The sequence below is a fragment of the Pundamilia nyererei genome, unplaced genomic scaffold (genome assembly GCF_000239375.1).
Source record: "Pundamilia nyererei isolate P.nyererei 1_Seehausen unplaced genomic scaffold, PunNye1.0 scaffold00011, whole genome shotgun sequence".
Lineage (NCBI taxonomy): Eukaryota > Metazoa > Chordata > Actinopteri > Cichliformes > Cichlidae > Pundamilia > Pundamilia nyererei.
Genome location: NW_005187412.1, coordinates 6505736 through 6526095, shown reverse-complemented (window position 1 = coordinate 6526095; position 20360 = coordinate 6505736). Strand labels below are relative to the sequence as shown.

Here is a 20360-nt window from a genome sequence, read left to right as displayed (position 1 = left end):
CCTACAAGCAGCAGTGTTTTAAATGCATTGCTGTGTAACAGTGATATTGTGTAACTTGGCTGCATGTGTCTTGAGTTCACTGTGATTAGTCTTGGTTGGCTGGAAGCGTGCTGCTTCCACATCAAAAGTGGTCTATAAATTAAACATTGCACGTATCTGTTGGTTTTGGATCGCGCTCTTCGTGTTTAGTCACAGCTGCAGTAAATGCTTCTTGTCCAATAAAACATCTCCAGAAATAAGCTGATTGGCCTTTCCGCAGGCCCCAAAAATACCCCAGTGACAGATGATCCTGATTTATTTTATTGCTCCTCCAAGGCTAATATCCATGTAGCCCTGTGGCTGCAATGAATGCCTGCTATGTAGCAATTTTTACATGAATGTCATGTCATGTAGGCAACTTGAGAGTTCATTCGCCGCTGCTGGGGGTCCTTCCCGCTTCACAAACTTGCAGGCCTCTCTGCGGGCACCTGCTCCAAAATTCAGCAGAACACTTCCAAACGCTGATCTCACTTAGGTTGACACACATCATCGAGTCCCACCCTTGGAAATCAGGGTGATGTCAACTGCGGGCAGCACATGGGGGTCTAGATTATCCAGTGCATGCTCCAGATGATCTTATCCAGACACCGCCCACTCATCCATGAATAGAAAAGCACAATAAACATTTGATTTGTATCGTTAAGGGCTGGTGTTTGCTTTCGTGACTGTTTCTTTGGCCCATTTTGAGTGATTTATCTGAGGCCCTGATGTTTTTCACTTGCCTGTGTAAGTGACCCACAGTTTCTCTCTGCAGCTGAACCCTGAGCCCATTCAGCTATAGAAGCGCTCAGGGCTGAGGTCACTGTGGGAAGCCATCTAACCCAGAAAACAGGCATCTGCCAGACATTTTTTCACCAGCAGACAATCCCATAAGATGTTCCAGTTTCAAATCAGTCTCTATGAGGACGTTTTGGAGAGGAATCAGATGGATTGGTTATGGGCATTAGGGTGCTATTCGAACACATGAGCTTGAGGGTGAGACAGCTAGAGATAGCCTTTACTTGGAATGCAGAGGGCTTGTGCAATTTAGCTACGGAGATCAGAAACTCACAATTCTGAGAATAGTATTTGCAATAAAAAGCAGCACATTTTTCTCAGATTCTGAGATATAAATACCTCTTAAAAACAAATGTGGACACCAAATCTGTTTATCACACAGCAAACCCTGTTAATCGTATATCATCATGCAAGACACCCATAAAAGCAGAGTCTGTGTTGTGTTTAGTGTTTTTTTTCTACAATCCCGTTTACATTATTAGCTCAGAGCCTTGACTGATCTGTTTCTACACCTGATCTTATCAGTGACCTGCCAGTATAGAGATATGTGCACGGTGCTGACTGTTAGACCGGTGTGCAGGTCGTTATCTCATCTCCTGAACTCAAAATGAACTCCCAGTTTCCTTTCAGAAGGACAAATGAAGGCGAGTTGCTTTTTTACTGTAAACTATAAACGTGCATTGTGCAGGCGAGCTGCCTGGCTGACAAGACGAGAGACAAACAAGTGCCCGAAATGACAGCTTGATGCCGAAACAATGTTCCTGCAATGCTGTCTCTGTTTTCACTGAAACATGAGGATGAAGAAGACAAAGGTGAGCAGTACGTGTAAGAACAGTGGTTCTTTGTTGCACAAACTGATGTGTTTTGACACACGCAGACCTCACCGCTGCATGTCACGTGCATCAAGTGATTCATCTTCTTTAGTGGTTACTGGAACAATGAAGTCATGTTGTAAAGCACCTACAAGACCTGTTACACGATCAGACAGGTAACCAGGCCAAGCGCTGATCCGAAGCATTCTCTCTGATATTCATTTCAGCGTCTGCACCAGCCAAAGTGGAAGTTTCTGGAGTGATGCTGCGGCTGATAGTGGGCCCGCTCCGTGACGCTCAATCTGCCGCAAATCAGATCAGTGCATCCAATCTGCGTTGCTTTTCAAGAAGTCTGAATGAAGCTACCTAACTGAAAAGACAAGGGTAGGGATAAAAATAAATAACAACAACAATAAATGGGTTCTGTTATTGTGTACTGTTTGTTTGTGTAGTCAGGCACTGGCTCCATGCGGTCTTAAAGAATCGCAGCTGGGTGAAAACGACGTGTAATTAAACTAATGTCTTTGCTACCTTTGGCAGAAGTTTGCTCAGAGTCCAATTAAATTCATATTTGGGTAGTGACTCAAGTAGTTCAGCAACTTTATCTCTATTTTGAATCAGGGATGCCTGAAACTACAAACGGTTTTGGGCCGTATTATTTCACTTTTATTTTCCACGCCCTATTATTGTTTTCGTGCTGAAAGCTGTGAAGGCATGCCCAGGTGATGTGTTCACCAGGCTGCTCAACATTCGTGGAAGAACTGTCAATGCTCCGGGCTCACTCACCAGTAAAGCTTCCCAATCCCACCCTGAAGAAGAATCACTATGGCAATACCTAATACAAATACATGTTATAATATGACATATGTCCGATATACAAGCCCAGACTAACTGAATACAAAACCAAAGCTGAAATTCCCGTGATTTCCTTTAAACTGGGGGGTGGGGGGTCACAGGAAATTTGTTTTAATTATTTTCTAAGTAGTCTCAACAACTAAATATCTCACCCTGAGTAGTTTTGCTGTTTCTCTAACAGCCAAAATGACATTTTTACAATGACAGCGGGCTTATTTACAAGCGACAACCATGAGGAGTGCGAGGGGCACGGCTCCGCTTAAGCCTGAGCAGTCCCGGTTTAAAGCTCCCGTCCCTCCTCAGCCTGACTGAGGATCGTGTTCATCTGCTGACACCTGCTGGATGTTGTATGACTGCAATCAAGTAGAAAATGGAAAGCTTGTTGGGTTCTTTAGTTACTGTTCTACATTTATTTGTAGAAAGCCTCTTCTCAAACTGTGAAATGAGAACAGCCACGTCCACAGTCATGAAACAATGCTTTAATTTGTTGGTTATAACAGACACAATTAACTCATCTAGAGTTAATGACCTGGGACAGTATAGCAAACATTTCTGCCCACATATCCTCCTCCTTTTCCTTTTATGTTACAATAAGTCTTCTAACAAGTCGAAATATTAAAAAAAAGCAAAGTACTAACATGAAATACAGCACATGAGATGAGAATAAAATCTAAATAAAATCTAAAACGGAAAACTCAAATGAATAAAATGAAAAGGTGGATGTTAACCTGTGATCAAATTATCTCAGCTCATCACCTCTTTTAATCGCCTCTCAGGAGATGGTTGTTATTAAATTGGAACATCTTCTTCCAAGGTAACAAATAAACTTCTGAGGCTTGGATCTGATTTTTTGTCACAGAAAATTCCTCGAAGCTCTACATCTACAAGTGACTCAGAGAAGTAAACCATTTTTTACATTTTTCACGTGGTTTGGTGAGTTCATGTTATCAAGCGCCTTTAGACTTGTGACATTTCAATACAGTCAGAGGCTGTGAAAGAACTCACTGCCTGTTCACTACTTTACCTACTTTTTCTGTCTGCCATGTTTGAGTGTGTTTATTTAGTCTTTAATTGTAGACACTGGGATAAAAAGTAGAGCAGAAGAGTAACTTGTTTGCATCCTAAAAGCAAACCCACAATCATTGGACAATAAAATGAGGACGCATATCTTTGCATGACAGGAGCTGACACAGAGGACTTAAAATTAAGATGATGCATATAGCGAAAAATGAAAAACACCCTTTTACATATCGGGACATACTAAAATAATATTCCTTAGGTCTTAAAATGAGGCAAATACAACCTCAGATGCACAACGGCATGTTGTCTGTTACATCGTGTCATTATTCATTTAACAAAGTTAAGCCAAAATGCAGAAGCAGTGTGTGAAAAACTAACTACACCCTTACTGCTTTCATAGGAACCAGCAGCAGCCAGATGCTGAAAGTAAAATGCACTTGATTAACTGATCGCCAGCAAGTGTGAGCACCTCTATAAAAGCGGAGGCTTTCAGGCTCGCACTGCAACCAAGGGACCTGCACATCTTGGAGTTATCGAGCTGACCATGAACTCCTCTGAGTGCATTTTGGACTAGTTTCTGCTAAATAAATAATGACAAGATGTAATCTTCGTGTGCTGTTGTTCATCTCAGGCTGTATTTATATAATTTTGTGACCTGGCAAAGATTACATTTTATTTTATTATGTTCAGATAAGTAAAAGTTTTGTATTTAAAAGCAGGGTTCTTTCTTCAACTCTTTACTATTACATGAACTATATAGTACAGTAATGCTCACTGTGAGCCACATATAGTCCACTTTGATCTTGAGCTTTAAAACTTATAAAAACACAGTTAAAAGGTCCAAATCTATGCACTCTTTTCATAGTTGTCCAGCGGTCTGAATTGGAGTCTTTGTCTCTGGTGCCTTATGTTTGAAACTCCTGCTCTACAGGATGCCAGTAATTTGCAAAATAAACAAATTAAAAAGTTTGTTGTAGAATATATTTAAAATGTCATCATTTGCAGTTAATGGTACTGGATACAGTCAAATTAATCTGGATTTATCTGTGAAATGGGCCATTACCGTCAACATTTGTGTCAATTTGTGAGCATTTTGTTATTTTTATTGTTTTTTAGGTATATGATTACCTGGCCTCCAAAAAAAAGGCTATCACTGATAGGGTTTCTTATACAGAAACTAGCAAAGCAGTGAACAGTCGGGTGACTTCGGACACAAACACTGAATTATCCATGTATAAATCACTGAGTCTGAGCTCCCTGGTTCTTACGCTCCTGCCACAACTTCTTCTTCAGATCCAGCTCAGTGTTAGTGAACGATGCAGGACCCCAGTTAGTGATCCTCTGCGGTTCTTTGTGACCTAAAAGAGAGGGTCAAAAGAAAAGAGATGAAAAAATTACAGCGAGATGTACTGACAAACCGATCGCTGGTGTTCCTCTTTTTTTCTGCCGAGTAAGAGAAAACATTTGTGCCAGGGGCGTCAAACTCATTTTATACAGCTTAGTGTGAGCTTGGCTCTGCTAGTTTGTTGCATAACCACTGAATGATTCCTCTTTCTGACAATGGGCTTTCAGAAAATATTAATGAACCATCCATTTACAAAACTGACAAAGAGCAACCTGAGATTATTTCAACAACATTTTTTTAGTGTTTCGACATTCAGTCCACTGACACTACAAATAAATGCTTCTGTCATAAATCGAGGGCTCCTTGGCTAAGCGGCTTTAGTTCGGTGTGGTCTGGCATGCCGCGGGTAATTTTTTTATTACCAAGAGTGCCGTAAAACTGACAACGACTCAGACCTCTGGCTCGGACTAAATTAACAGTTCAGAGAACCATTCTCATAACACGACCCATTCTTAATGTCTTGTCCTGCTGCAAAACACAGAGAAGAGTCCCCAGATTTTTCCATACTTCTCTACAATGTGAGAGCTCGCCAGTCATTCATCAGGCTGGACTGAAGTCTTAGACGATGCTGCCTCTGGCCGGTGCAAATGGAAATGAAATTTATAAACGAAGAGCCCTCCTACCTGGCTGGATAAGACGCACCAGTCCCTCATGCTTGGCCACCTTGTCTTTCCAAGTCTTAGTCTTGTTAGCTGCTCGCTCAAGTTTCCTCGTCACTTCCTGTATGTGAGGTAGGAAAACAGAGGTGTTTTATACGATTAACTGTTTCTGTTCTCATAAAAAAGATTTTCAAGTGAATCTGTTTTTTGTTAGGAGACAGAGTTCGAGATGTGCATGTGCAGAGGAAGGAAAGTGGATAGATTGTACAAAGGATGTTGACAATGGGGCTGCCAGGCAGGAGGAAAGGAGAAGGAGACCACAGGCAAGAATCATGGAGGTAGTGAAGGAGGGTTGATGTGACAGAAGAGAAAAAGAGTGATCAGATGGAGGCAGGTGATCCTCTGCGCAGACCCCTAGGGGGACCAGCAAGAAGAAGAGGAGGAAGAAGAAGATAATCTTATCACAAGCTTTTCCATTTCACCTTTACTAGGGGTCAAAGTCATGCATGAACATATAATGTAAGTAGGGCATTATGTTTTTTAATCTTATTTTAAAGAAGCTTGATCAGACAGTAAGGATATATATAGTTTTTGAGATACATGGCCTCTGTCTTCTGAAAGCTGACCTCATATTGCTTCACTGCTCCCTGCCGCTCCCTCTGCAGTCTCTCCAGCTGCTGCACGGCTGCTTGCAGGTCTCTCTCCTTGGCCAGATGCTCGGCCATTAGCTCCTGCTTCTCTGCCTTGGTCTGAGACAGCGCCCTCTGCTGCTGCTGTTGGATCCGCTCCAGTTCTGCCCTCTTGGCTGCCTCCTCTTCCAGCAGGCTACACATAAACACACACCAAGCATTCCTAAGATATTGTTTTCACTTTTAACAGACGGACGGATGGAAAATCAAATAAATTGACCACATAACCACAAAGTGACTGAGTTAAAAACTAGTAGGAGCCTTGGTAAGACTTCAGGTCAGTTAATCGGGTTCACAAACAGGGAGCTGACATCACCAGATTTACTTCCTGTATGTATCCACATGCCGTGTAGCACGTGTGTGTGTGTGGGCGTGTTTTCGAGACCTGGCCTGCAGCTTCCGCATGGCCTCCTCATCGTGCTTGGCCTGCCTCTCATCCTCTAAGGCCTCCTCCAGCCGGTGGTACATGTCCTCCAGCTCTCTGACGCGCTGCAGGTACTGCTCCAGTTCACTGGACTTCTGGGCCACCTGCTCCTCCATCTGCTGACGCACCTGAATGAGTCAAGACACAAACACACGCACAGTCATCCACATTTTTAATCAATGGGCTCTTTCACTCAGAGCAGTTATCTACACGTCAACTGTTAGCATGCTCTACTGCAAAACATATCGCCTTTTATTGCTCTACAAAGGCATTTGTCTGTCTTGTTTTTCAACTTGGGGGGATGATTAACTTGTTGGCTCATCTGACACTCAGACCAAAGATGAGTCAGCATCCTGCGATGGATAATTTGAGCTTTTTTAGCCTTTGTTTCCCTTAAAATACAGACGGCTTAATCAGACACTCAAAACCAAGAGACAGAAAGTCACCGTTTACCGGACACATTTCTTTTTCTTCTTACTTAGAAAAAAAAAATACATAAAACTGTGTCACAATGCAATCAGGTGTCGTGAGAGGCACACTAGTTACCATCTTCTCTCTCTCCAAGTCCAGTCTGTAGCGATCCTGCAGATCTAACTGAGTCTGCTTCCTCCTCTGCTCCTCCAGCGCCGCTTTAGCCGCAGCCTCTTCCATCTTCTGCAAAACCCCCAAAAAAGAGGAAAGAGTTGCTCGACTGGAAGCCACATTAGCCTGCAGGGAAGTTCTTGACTGGTTTTACTTAAAGCTGAACTTCACACAAGTAATGCTAGCATCTATTTCTAGTGCAATTAGCGATAGGTATATTTTGTTAAGTGTGTAGCAAAACAATAAAAAAAAAGAGCCATCTGGCAGAGTAAAAGCAGAAGTGAGAAAGTATAACTTTTCTAAAGTTCTAAAAGAATCATACGCCCAGGCCTGCTGCTGGATGCAGGTGTCCATGACTGACATGTTCACAAACAGTAGTTTGCATAGCAGTTTTGTTTCCCCTTTTCACTGTGAGTGTCACATTAAACTCTCTGTGTTCTTAAAAAACAACTGAATACATGGAAATAAATAGGAAGTGGACAGCACCATGATTTTCTCTGGAACTTAGGTTACACTGTAGCAGTGCTTCAACACTTTTCATTCTCTCCTGGATTAGTTTCAGGACCCCAGAAACAACCCCCCAAAAAAGAATCTATGTAGCATGAAAAATATATGAAATATATATTTTGTTAGGTTTATAAAGGTTTAAATCTTCTAGGCTCTGTTCATTGAAGAGCAAATGTTACTGTAACCAAGGCAGTCATAATTCTTCCTCCCACATGACAGGGCTTTTAGAGTTTTTAGTTGACTTAAGCACAGACAATTCTCATGGCTTCCAGCTCTCTCTGTTTGCTCTCATTGGCCGCCTGGAGTTGCCTCATCCTCTCTGCCAGGTCGTCTTCCTCCACCTGCTGCCTCTGCCGGAGCTCCCAGCGCCTGAGCCGGGCCTCGCGGTGAGGAGACAGCAGCCCCAGCCTCAGCTGCTGGATGCACGTTTGAATAGCTGCCACAAGACAGAGTCACCGGCTGAATTATTCCCACGACATTTAGTCATTATGGATTTAACGTTGAGTCAGACACTGACATTCAAAAATTCAGAGGCAACATTAAAGAAAATGAAGAGACAGTGATGATGAGACCTTTTTATGATGAGGAAATTACAGAGGGCCGGAAAATGATGAGTCAGTACCTTGAATCCATTCCTGCTTCTTCTTTTTATCTGACGCGCTGATCTCAAAGCTTTTGTCAGCACACTTTATAATAAAAAGGCATTTCTTCCCTTCTTTATCTGGCAGCGACTGCAGGAGAAAGAAATATTAGTCGCTGCTATAGCGTATGCTCATCATTTTAAAGTCTTTCGTTTAAGGAACATGTAGGACATGCAGGTCAGCTGTTTACCTCCACACAGCAGCTTTGGTCCAGAATTATGTCTCCTTTCTTCTCCTCGAGATCCTCACACACATAGTACGACAGTGAGGTGGGTCGGAGGACAAACCAGCGCTCGGTCCAGTTCTTCCTGACGTGCCCTTTTTTCATCATGTATCCCTTCAAAACACAGTGTAAGAAAGAACATATGAATACAGTAGCTACACTGGAAAGGTTAAAAAGTCTCTTGCAAAGGGCTGTCTGGGAGGGTTAGTGTAGCCAGAGTTTGCAAAGCCACCTAAAGAATAATGCAGTGAGAGATGAGGGAATTTGCATTGAGGAAGCTGACATTTTTATCTCAGTGGCAGCAAAACCGTGAAAGCTCACGGTTCAGAGATTTTTAGATGGGAAATCTGAAGCTGCAAATATGAGAAATACACAGTATAACAGATCAACATCCTCTCTGACCTCCTTGAGAACGTCCAGTATGAGCTCATTGAAGACCTCATTGATGCCCATGGACAGGATCTGGCGGTTTAAACCTTTGCTGAAGTAACCCATTCCCACCAGCTCAATCAGCTCCCAGGCAGTCAGGAAGTTCTTCGAGTTCTGACGCTGCTTATATTCTGCAAAGCTCTCTTTACTCCAAACAGTCCCCATGGCTTCCGTGAGCTTTCGCAGGAAGTACTCGATCTAAGGAGATATGTAGAAGCTTTACTTGAAGCTCAGAGCTTTGGTAGAGGGAATGGTAAAACATTTCAGACTACGGGATCCTCACCTCTTCCATGACGATGACTAGCGGGTATCTCTCCTCTGACAGAAAGTTGAAAATGCACCACACTTTGAAAGCGTCATTATCTGAGATGAGCAAATGTTTTGTGTGTATATTTTTCTTGTAACAAAGTGTCCAGCACATCCTGTTGAACTCCATTATGTCGAAATCCCCACATACCTGAGATTAAAAATGCAGAATTCAGTCAAATTCAAAGTCGGAAGCACAAAGGATCAAGGGTTTTGTGTTTACAAATGCTAAGCAGGAGACTGCTTAGAGCTTTCAAAACCTCGAGTTTGCAGGATGTGAGGTGCAAACGTGATGTAATTAAATGCCTCATTTTTATTCAAGTCAGAGCCTACGAGAGAAAAGCGAGAAAACAGAGAGAAACAAAGCAGTTTCCTGGCTCGGTTTTATCAAACTTTTATAAAATGCACGTTTGTCGTGCGTTTGCCGCTTGCTAAGCTGCAGAGCGAAGACACAAGGATCCACTTGTGCCAAGAGTATGTGAGGATGAAACTCATTTTATTCACTGATTTCATTAACATTCATTAAACCATTATTGCATTGATTAAAAACAAAACAAAACACATTGCTACTCTGTGTGCACTGAGCAAAACAGACCATGATTAGTCATCGTTTTCAGTGCCACAAAACCGTGTGTGAAGTGTGTGTTGGCAGGTTTTTACTATTTTTATTGTGTAACTGACTACTTTTTTTTTTTTTGCGTTTTTAATTTTCGTCCTACAAAGCCTTTTGAGGATTGTTCCTGGCAAAGTGTGATATCCAGTGTAAATAAAAGCTTTGGCACTTCTTAGTGTCGACAACACGATGCATCAAAGGGCCTGTTTGCAGTTAGCTTTAAAATGCATGACGGGTAAGCAGTTCACAAGCGCACAGCATCAAAGACAATGAGCAATGTTGGGGTGACACATTTGACCATATGTTCTTTGTAGACATGTCATGCTTTGAGATGTATGCACATGTACAGCAGCTTATTAAGATTTTAATTTATTGCATGGAGGGCCTTCAAGCTGGTGTTACGTGAGCAGTAACAAAATGTGAATACAACTTATCAGCTGGACAGCTTGGAGTCACGGGTGTAAATGACTATGTGGAGCAGATGTTTGCTGGTGAGACACATTTTAAAGTGTAAACAAGGTCAAAAACTGCTGAATACTAAGAATTTGTATCATCAAACAGGATGATGCCTTTGTCATGCGAGTCTTGTCTCAGAAGTCTCAGCATTCTTGCACAAGATGCTAAAGCGAGTGAGTCAGAAACCCGTCATGTTAAAGTGAACACTGCATATTCCAGATTTTTTATTTTGGTGCATTACTGTCTTGACAGGAGAAGACAGTAGGGAGAGAAAGTGAGGGTGAATGATGCACAGGAAAGTGGTCTGGGGCAGGCTTAAACCCAGGAGTCTGCAGAAGCCTCACCTGGTTAAGCCAGGTGAGCTATGGCGCCACCCCATGATCAGCTTGTGTTCACAGTCATTGTTATTCAGCGAGCACTGAGAGAGTGTTAACATGTCATAGTGTTTAACTGACCAACTTCTAGTTTTCACATCTCTTAGAAGTCTCAAGTATCCATACTGAGAACAACATTTGAACCAAGGCTCTTTGCTCCCACCTTGTCAAGAATAAACCTGTTGAGGTAAGGCATGTAGCCCTGGTTGGAGAGAGGCCCTTCATCGTTATCTTTGAAATGCTCTTCAAGGGCCACAGGGTCATGTGGGATCTTCATCACTGTGCACAGATTATGAGACAGCACCTGAAAAACACAACAATAAATGGACAATAAACAAAGGAACAGATGCTTTCTTGGATGTTTTTATGGCAGTCTTGAAAAAAAAGTTCTCCTTGTTTTCTGAAGGTCTTTGAATATTGGCTGCTTTTTCACTCCTTTTTCATTCAGTCCTTGTATGAAACCATTTTAAGATGACATTTTTGTTTGTTGTTGTTTGTTAAGCCACTTACTGGTGACACATAACTCATTCAAGCATAAAGAAGGCTCTAAACTCGATGTGTCGTGAACCACTGTTGTGTCTACACCTAACAGACAACTTAGCAAAGAACCCATTTTAAGATAATATCTTTAGGCACTTTGTTAATAGCTCCCTGTCAGTGCCAGACCCAAAAGACTATCTACAGCACATCAGTATCTGAAAGTCATGTCCTTAAGAGAAAAGAAAAACTCCAGTCTAGACCCTTTAATTGATTCTTCTACTGTTTCCTGAAGCCTCATCAGAAACGGTCTCAGTGGACGGGTGGATATCAAGAAGCCGTTCTTAATGAAGGCAAACTACAAAAAAATCAGTGGTAACAGATCTTACTGAGCGATGAATCCAGATTTGAAATGTATGTTTCAAACCATCATCAGTATGTATGGAGGAGGCAAGGGGAGAGAGGTACAACAGTGAGTGTCTACAGTCATCTGTAACACAGGGTGGAGGCGCTGTCATTGTGTGAGCTGCATTTATCAATATAGAAAAAAAGCACCATCAAATTTGAATCTGTTACATGCAATATCATCTGGAAAGCATCTGATTGGCACTGGATTAATTGTTAAGAATGACAATAATTTCAAACACAATGCCAGTGCAGTAAAAGCACACCAAGGTGGTTATGCTTGGATAGGATAGACACAATGAAACACTATGAGTCATGGACTGGCCTCCCCAGAGCCTAAACCTCAACATTTTTAAAGCAGCGTGGGATCATCCTGACAGAGAACAGATACAACGAAGAGCTTTAATTGTCCTTCAAGAAGCCTGGAGAGCTAGTCCTGAAGACTTCGTAAAATAAATGGCAACAAAGCTGCGTGAGAGTTCAAGTCCAGGACGGATATTGACTTTTAAGTTTGTATGAATTTTATAAAATGTTTTTGCTTCCTATTCCGCATTTCCACCTATCATTGCACACATTTCAATAAATCGCTCCACCTATTTCCTATTTTCCTAGCAAATACAAAGATGAAGGCCAGCTTTTGGACAGTACATTACCTCAACATATGTCAAATTACACTTCCTCAAAATAACACACACGAGGTTAAATTAAAGGTTAGGCTTGGGTTCACTCTCGCCGTTTTCATGTTTGCAGATATGCATGCAAAACACTTCTAACATTTACAAGCACTGCTGACCAAGCGTTAACTCCAGTTCTTGAAGATGAATGTTCACTCCTCAGAACAAAGCTTGTCCCTGGTGATTAGTGCGACTGCGTTAATGCACCAGGGTACAAAAGGTTTTACGGCTTCGTGTGAATAGTTCAACAAGCAGTGTGTATAAATACATCTCCATAAATAGGGACTTTTTCAGTTTTCCTGGCTGTGCTGCAGTGTCCATATGTTAGAGATGAAAAACCCTGCAGGAGCCTTGAAGTCAGACAGTGTCTTTGTCAGGCTGGGCACACAGACAGCAGAGCCACCAGGCAAACAAACTTAGGCCCAGGCTGTCATACAGTAAAACCTCTTTCTACAGTGGAGCTGCCTGAAACTGGATTTTCTTTGACAGTATATGTTTATGATAACATGATTATATGTTTAAGCCCACGTTTGTAACAATCCCTGCACTCAGCATAATTTGTGATTGAGGGAAACACGTATAAAATTGAGTGAAAGTTCACGGATTTACTTTAACTAAATACAACCAACTCAGCCGCGTTTATCACACATAAAGTCATAAAAAAACAGTGAATACAGGAAGTGTCATTTATTCAGCGGTTACGTTACTGAGTAAAAATAACGGCAGAGTTTAAGTATTAGTGTCCTGCAGAGGAGGCTCTGAACTGGAAGAAGAAAAAAAGAACCGAAACGCACCTTTAACTGAGACTTGGAGACTTTTCCACGCTGATCCACGTCCAGGGCTGTGAATGCGTGCCATATGGATTTCAAAAGCTCCTCTCGCAGCCACATTTTGTCCCTCAGCAGCACCGCAGGAGGTGTCTGTGTGTCTCTCCGTCCGTCTCCCTCTCTGCGTATGTTTGCGGGTTTGAAACTATCCGCCTCTCAGAGAGAAGCGCTGCGCTAGAGGCGCAAAAAAGGGAGAAGTGTGATAGCGCCACATGTTGTTTCGTTTTTTTTATGCGTCCCGCTGCTAGTGGAAGTTTGTTCAGTTGACCTGAGTAATTAAAACCAAGTAACACGTCAACAGTTTATTTAATCATAAGTAACTTTAAAGTGAGCCTGCTATGCTCTACGTTGGTGGGTGTTTGGATTAAATGTGGTCGTTCATGACTTCAAAAATCCACGTGAGACAAAAACGCACACTTCAGGTTGCTTTAAACACTTTTAAACATTCTTTTTCCAGTCTCGGCTCTCTGTGATGTCAAGAAGAGCCGTTATCCCTGATATGGTGACGTCAGGGACACAGCTCTGACCTTGCTCCTCCCGCCTACTGTCCAAGCCTTCTGTTTAACATGTGCAGCCAGACAGAAGAGAGCTGGCTTGTTTATGAAGCGCCTTGAGGCGACTTATGTTGTGATTTGGCGCTATATAAATAAAATTGAATTGAATTGAATTGAATTGAATTGTTTTTAACTAAAAATAAAATTGACCGATTTGGCCCCTTTTTTCTAATTGTTAATGATTTGTAGAGTGTCCCAGCCGCTGGATTGGGAGCATGCTGGAAAAGGTTTGAGAGCCTAAAGGAGGAGAGCATAACCTCCACTTCCTAGTTCTACATGTTATAACTGCCTACCTGGACTCGGTGCTGCAATTTGATTCCACATATACTTCTGATGGTATACAAAAGCAGGTCAAGTTATTGGACGTTCATACTGACCACTACGTGAATTTTTTATCTCTTCATTATGTTGTGTTATTCTAATTTGTGTTGAAAATGTGCTGGTGAGGATGACTCCCCCTGCAGACCAAATCTACTTATTCCCATGTGTTTGATTTCTTAGGTTTTACACCAGATGCTCTTCCTGATACAACCTCAAACAGATTTCTGTCTCCTCCTGGGATTAAACAGGTGATCTTTCATTCATTAGGTAAGTGTAACCTGCTACACTAACTCAAATCTAGCTAAGGTTACAGATAAAGTAACCTGAACCCAAAAGAGTACTTCAAATCCAGGCAACTTCGAGGGCAACGCTCAAGGACGTCTTCAGAGGTTACTCCAGTATTTTGTTTTTCACATGGGGTGACCTGAACTACTCAAAGGGTTAGGGGCCTCAACAATTAAGATCATTTTATCAGAAATAAATACAGAATTAAAAACTTGTTTTGGGAAAACAAAACAAAGCAAAAGAAAAGAAAAACAACAACAGGCGTGATTTCCCTCCTCTAAGAGAGGGAATCTAAAATAATTTTGTAATGAATACTTGTTTTGGAAAGTGTTGAAAGAAGCATTTAGATACAAAGAAGCATAACCACCCAAATGAAAATCAAATAACATAACAAAATTTGTTACTTTGTAAAAGTAAACATAAAGTATATTTACTTTTACAATTAGTTTTGAGTTATTCTAGTTGCACGCCCTCCAGTATTACAAAACTGACAATAAAGTTGACTTTGACTTTTGGGTAGCTTAAGCTTAACAACCTAAGCACTCGAAACAGTTACTGGAGTACAATGCCGCCCTCCAGGATTTAGTGAGGAAAAGCGGAAACGAATAAAAATTTACTCATGTAATTGTACTTAATACACCACCTCTGGTCCAAGTTGGTGCTGTTGGACTGTATCTGACAAACCTTATCAAATAACCCACTTTCTGATTTGCTTCATTTTACTGAAGGTAAGATTTAGGAAAATCAGGTGTTACAATAAAAACACAAAACTTCTTAAAGGAAGCTAATTCACAATCCTGTAGACATCCAGAATCTCAATAAAGACCTCTGCAAAAGTAACATTTTTACCAAGTTAACAATTACTAAAGCTAAGAATATTGGCTTTTACATTTTTATTATATTTTTGCAAGGTCACAAAACCATTTCAGTTCATCCCCCCCAAAGTATAGTTTTTATTTTTGCTTTAGTTAAGTAAAATGGGGTTTTTTCACATTTGAGTTACCTAGGATAACCTTGTTTGAGTGGTTACCAGAGCATCGTGCACATACTTAATTTAAAAAAAGAAAGAAAGAACTCTGATCTGTGATCACCTGAGAGCGCTGCTTTTTGAGGGGTAGTCATCCAAGCTTAACGTTATTTACTCATTCGTCATAAAACACATTTCTAAAGCAGGTAAAGACACGAGCCTTGATAAGGAGACACTCGTCATCATGAATTCCCTTATCTTTTTTGTTTTTTTTAATATGTTGTTGTATATATAGATGGTTCATCCATACACCAACCAAAAGCTTGAGACCTTCACGATAAGTCCAATTGTACATGCTTCAAAGATGTATCCAACTGCACGGTCAGTGCTCACACTTGTCCTGCAGCCAATAGTGAACACCAAGAGCATTCTCTTTTCCTGAAGTCGCCCACTGATCCCCTCTGTAACCAGATTATTACAACCTGCCATTACAGAAATCACTTGCAAAGTAACAAAGTTACAGCTGTTTTCATTTTAAATAGTTTTCAATTTAAAAAAAATTTGCAGTCTGATACAGAGGGCTAGGAGACCTGAACAATATGAAAGTGCTAGTATTATTAATTTACAGAGATCAGGCATCACATAGTGCTATGAATTATCCAATATGCTACATATGAATACAGCTGTTGATACCTTACAAATGCCTCTGGTTGCTTTTTTTCAAGGCTACTTGAAAAATAAACAATAACCTTGGCTTGTATGTACATAAACATGAGTTTTGTTTATGCTGAAGATAACGTTGATTTCACCACTACCAGAGGTATAATCTTATTAGGCCAAATGGCCATGACAGTGATAATGAAATATTTAGTCCCATTATCAATTCTAACGGTTAATCCCCCAAATTTTGTGTAAGTGAGAAAAAAACAACAAAAAAACAAAGCCAAAAAGAGTTGCTGTCATGGTATCCCCCTCCACGCTGGGCTCCAGAAGACAGCGCTGTTCAGAGCTTCTTCATCATCATCTCCTGCATCGTGCTCAAGTTCTTGGTTCGTTTTTCCCCCCAGCCACTTGTTGCAATTTGGTGCAATTTCCCCCATTTGACAGATTGAAGAATGACTGAGAAGAACCAGTTCCGGAACCACTACTTAAGGGAACAACACAAGCTTTTTTTTTTTTTTTTCTTTTTTTTTTTTTTTCCACTTCACTACAATCAGTCATGGAGTAATAAAAAGTAGAACAGATGACTCAATTCATTCCTGGAGCAGTGCCTCCAAAGTTGAAAGTAGATGGCACCACTGGCGCTGTGAACTTGTATCCGCCGTGTTTCTCGATCATCTTGGATTCTGTAATAAGATGGGCAATATATTTTTTAATAAAATAAAACAGCAGAAAACAGTTGTTTGCTCAAGATTTACTGCTGTCCAGCTATGCAGCTCACCCAAAACAACCAAGTAAAATCTTTATCTTTTTACCATGACAGGTACCTTGATTTACTCCCACTGGGCAGCCTTTAATATTTATTTGTTTATGCATGCCTATTAGGCCCCCATGAAGAAGGAAAGTCTGGAACAAACTGCTTGGCCATCACTGTGGTCCATTATCAAAGCTGCAATGGCGAGGAAGATGCCATTTATTACTGAAGTGGGATTTTAGACATGTTTTCTTTCGTGTGGCAAGCGTCAGATTTTTTTTTTTTTTTTTTTTAATGCCTTGCATTTCTGAGCCAATAATGGCTTATTTCAGTACATCAGTCTGAAATGCAATTAGATGGAGGCAGTGAATGCTAAAGTAGTTTTTATTACAGGTACAACTGCATCAACAACAATGAAAAAGAAAAAGCAGCACATACAAAAGCACTTTATTTTCAGACTTTAGAGCACCACAAGATTTAAATTGGCAAACTTGGGTAGTCTTAGCCGGGCCTCACCATGTGCTGCCCGTCTCTGATCTGCAAGTGTGGCGATGTCCTGAAGCTGTTTGCCCTGTTCCTCGTCGAGGGATTGTGTTAGCGCCTGGTACCATGCTGGGTCACGGTTCTGGAGATCTGCACCACATTGAGGTGACATCAATTAGTGAGAAGAAAAAAAAAAAAATACACATGCATATAGTGGTTTGTTTTTAGGCCATCAGCAGCTTGTGGTCTTACTCTGTAGAATGACTTTGAAGATCTGATATTCGTCCACCAAGTTATCTTCGTCATCTACGGCTGTAGTGTAGCCCTCGAGTGCCGTCTCCTCTGCGTCGTCCTCCTCCCAGTCCTCGTCGTCTCCGTCCTCGCCTGCATGCTTTGCCAGCATCTCCAAGTATTCTTGGCCCTCCTCGTCAATGTCATCCTCGTCGCTGCCCAGCTCCGCTATAATTACAGACGTAAGATGACACATTTAGACATTACCTCCCTGATTAACGCTGAACGCTTAGACACATTTAAAAGAAATAAATAAAAAAATCTTACCATTATCATCCTCTTCTTCCCCATCCTCCTCGTCATCGTCTTCCTCGTTCTCATGCTCTGCTCGACAAGCGTACGCCCTCTTGAGGCCACTGAAAAGCAAGATGGCTGCTGGAAGAAGCTGGCTGGCCACCTGGTTGATGGCCTGAGGCCTGTGCTCGAGGTCCATGAGAGCACACAGTCCCAGAATGCACATCTTCCTGTCATGGAGGCTGAGAGAGGAGTAAAAGCATTAAAAGGTGCTGAATCTTCTGAGATTCAACAAGGATGAACAGTCAACACAAGATATACTGAGATAAGACACTTGGGCCAGTCACTTTAATTTTATACTCTAATATTTTCACTGCCAGCAGACAGACTGTTAATAGTGATTTCAAGGTAACCTTTAAATCAACTAAAATAAAAATAGTCAGTTAATTCTGGAGAAGACAAATATTTTTCCTAAAAATGGTGACTTTCCCTCTTCCCCCCCCCCTCAGTGTCTCATCTGCATATCCCTCCAGTCACGCAGCAGCTGCACCGACCCAACATTTCTAAAAAAGAGCCATCGGTCAGATGTGACAACGGGCCGCTACATTAACTGCCATGTTGTTCTACACTTACTGAGCACCAGCATCAGTGAACCACAGGAGCAAAGCTAGACCAAAAGGTTCAGGAGTCTGGAACAACAGTTCTTTGTTTGTCAACGTTTTGAAATTCTCCACAAGCAAATGAAAAGCTCTCTCTCCCTTCCCTTGTTGGGAGGCTTTTATTGCAGTTTCAGTACCCAGCTCCATTAATGTAATCTCAACTCAGTATGAGGGGAATATGCAGCAAAACAAGAACTAACGCAGCCATAAAAATCAGCAAACATAGACAGAGCCTGATGCTGCTTGTAGACAACACCGTGATTCATTCCCAGTCTCTTCTTCACAGTGAGAAATACAGCTTATTAATCCAAAATCCAAAGTACCTATACTATTAAAAAGTTCTTTTACAAGATCAGTGACAAGCTAAATGGATCATAAAAACTAATAAACATATATGCAGCTATAAAGAAAACAAGTGCAGGGTTTTGTTAGAAATGGCCCTAACAGCCTGTTTTAAATTTACGAGTAGTCATTCGTGCTGATTAACAGTGATTACTATTCAATGCCAGTTGGGGAAATAAAAGCAAATGTGTTTTGTGCATCTTCAATTGCTGACTGGCGCACACCTAAGCTGCGATTCGCAGTATTAAAAACATCAGTCTTACCCCAGGAAGCAGTCAACGTCTTTCAGCCACTGGCTTATGAAGTGGTTTGTGATTGGTTCTGTGTTGTTGGGAAAGCGGAGATTCTCCAGAGTGTTGAGGAGCAGAGGAGGGCTGTAGTACAGTGCAGCAATGGCCACCTGGAGGCACATAGTCCTCAGCTCGCTGGTCTTCACCTCCCGCGTCAAACGCTCCAATGCAGTCGTCACAAACAAAGGCACAACCTTCAAGGGCAGGATGAAGTTTAAAAATAAATGAATAATAATAATAATAATAATAATAATAATAATAATACTACAAAAAAATCCCAAGCAGGAACTGTACAACAAAAATCTACTTTTACATTTTATTTCACAGCCAAGTGGTGATGCTCTTTTTAATGCAACAGCTCATTGTTCTGATGCGTAGATGCAGTCTTTATTTGACACTGACCTGATCAATGCCGCGGCCTTTGCACTGCAGAATGATCACTTCTAGGAGCTTGGCTGCGTGGCACTCTGGGTCCTCACCTGGATCGCCCGTCAGGATCTGTGTGAACACACAGGATGGTTTAACACCAAAATCGCACTCCGCAACTAGTTTAGCCAGTAAATCTCACATTATGTAGAATAAACTGCAGCACCTTACCTTCTTACACATGCTATAGATTATCTCCAGGTATTTAGTGTCAGAGAGGAGGGTGTCTGTATCAACTGTGACATAGTTGTGAAGGAGAGGCATCATATCTGAAAGAAAGACAGTTATTCACTCAGCTGAACAGACAGACAAAATTACACAGGGTGTGAAAAATTCATTGGAAAATCAAAGTACCTGTGAAATAGTCAAAGCCATCCTGCTGGAAGACTTCATACACAAGTGGAAGGAGCTGCCACATCTGCGGTGACACCTGCTGGCAGGTGAGGCTGTGGGCCAAGGACAGGATCTCCTCGTAGAATTCTGGGGGTAAAATCGAAAGTGCATCACTGGAGGTAAACACGATCGGTTTACCACAAAGAGTTTAAGACCAGCATGTGGGAGGAAAGTGGAAACACAGGAAGAACCGGTCTCCCTTACCCAGTACATGCTGCTGCAGCACAGTGCCGATGACCTGCAGGCAGATGCCCTCGAGCTGCTGGATGATCTGAAATAGCACAAAACATCAAAGAAAATTCAGAATTCACTTTCAGTTTCACTAAAGAAGATGCAGCTGTTGAGATCAAAACTATATTGCTTTTGCGTCATATAAGGCTCTTAAATTTAGCACGAGTAGTAAGTAAAATGATTTAATAGAAAACAGTCTTTTGGATCCAAACCTTGTTATTAGGGGTGCAACGATACTCTTATCGATATTGAACCGTTCGATACAGTGCTTTCGGTTCGGTACGCATATGTATCGAACAATACAAAGTTTTTAATTTTATCAACTTTCCTTCTGAC

General features: G+C 41.5%; 2 protein-coding genes across 2 annotated transcripts in view; both read right to left on the bottom strand.

The window, feature by feature from the left end:
- Positions 1 to 2925: 2925 nt before the first annotated feature.
- On the bottom strand, positions 2926 to 13335 carry swap70a (switching B cell complex subunit SWAP70a). The gene is made up of 12 exons (XM_005724337.1): positions 13102 to 13335; positions 10915 to 11055; positions 9286 to 9459; positions 8976 to 9200; positions 8541 to 8687; positions 8332 to 8440; positions 7964 to 8145; positions 7167 to 7274; positions 6582 to 6748; positions 6134 to 6332; positions 5532 to 5628; positions 2926 to 4861 (listed from the first exon to the last, which is right to left on the bottom strand). Exons 1-12 carry the CDS (start codon positions 13195 to 13197, stop codon positions 4743 to 4745), a joined length of 1764 nt encoding a protein of 587 aa, XP_005724394.1. The 5' UTR covers positions 13198 to 13335; the 3' UTR covers positions 2926 to 4742.
- Positions 13336 to 15510: 2175 nt separating this feature from the next.
- The window catches only part of ipo7 (importin 7), a 15305-nt gene continuing 10455 nt past the window's right edge, over positions 15511 to 20360 (bottom strand). The window contains exons 17-25 of the mRNA XM_005724336.1: positions 19998 to 20064; positions 19755 to 19880; positions 19572 to 19669; positions 19377 to 19472; positions 18948 to 19168; positions 17717 to 17925; positions 17411 to 17617; positions 17192 to 17308; positions 15511 to 16607 (exon numbers count right to left, since the gene is read on the bottom strand). Of these exons, the coding sequence (XP_005724393.1) occupies positions 16510 to 16607; positions 17192 to 17308; positions 17411 to 17617; positions 17717 to 17925; positions 18948 to 19168; positions 19377 to 19472; positions 19572 to 19669; positions 19755 to 19880; positions 19998 to 20064 (1239 nt within the window). The 3' untranslated portion in view covers positions 15511 to 16509. The remainder of the gene's footprint in view (positions 16608 to 17191; positions 17309 to 17410; positions 17618 to 17716; positions 17926 to 18947; positions 19169 to 19376; positions 19473 to 19571; positions 19670 to 19754; positions 19881 to 19997; positions 20065 to 20360) is intronic.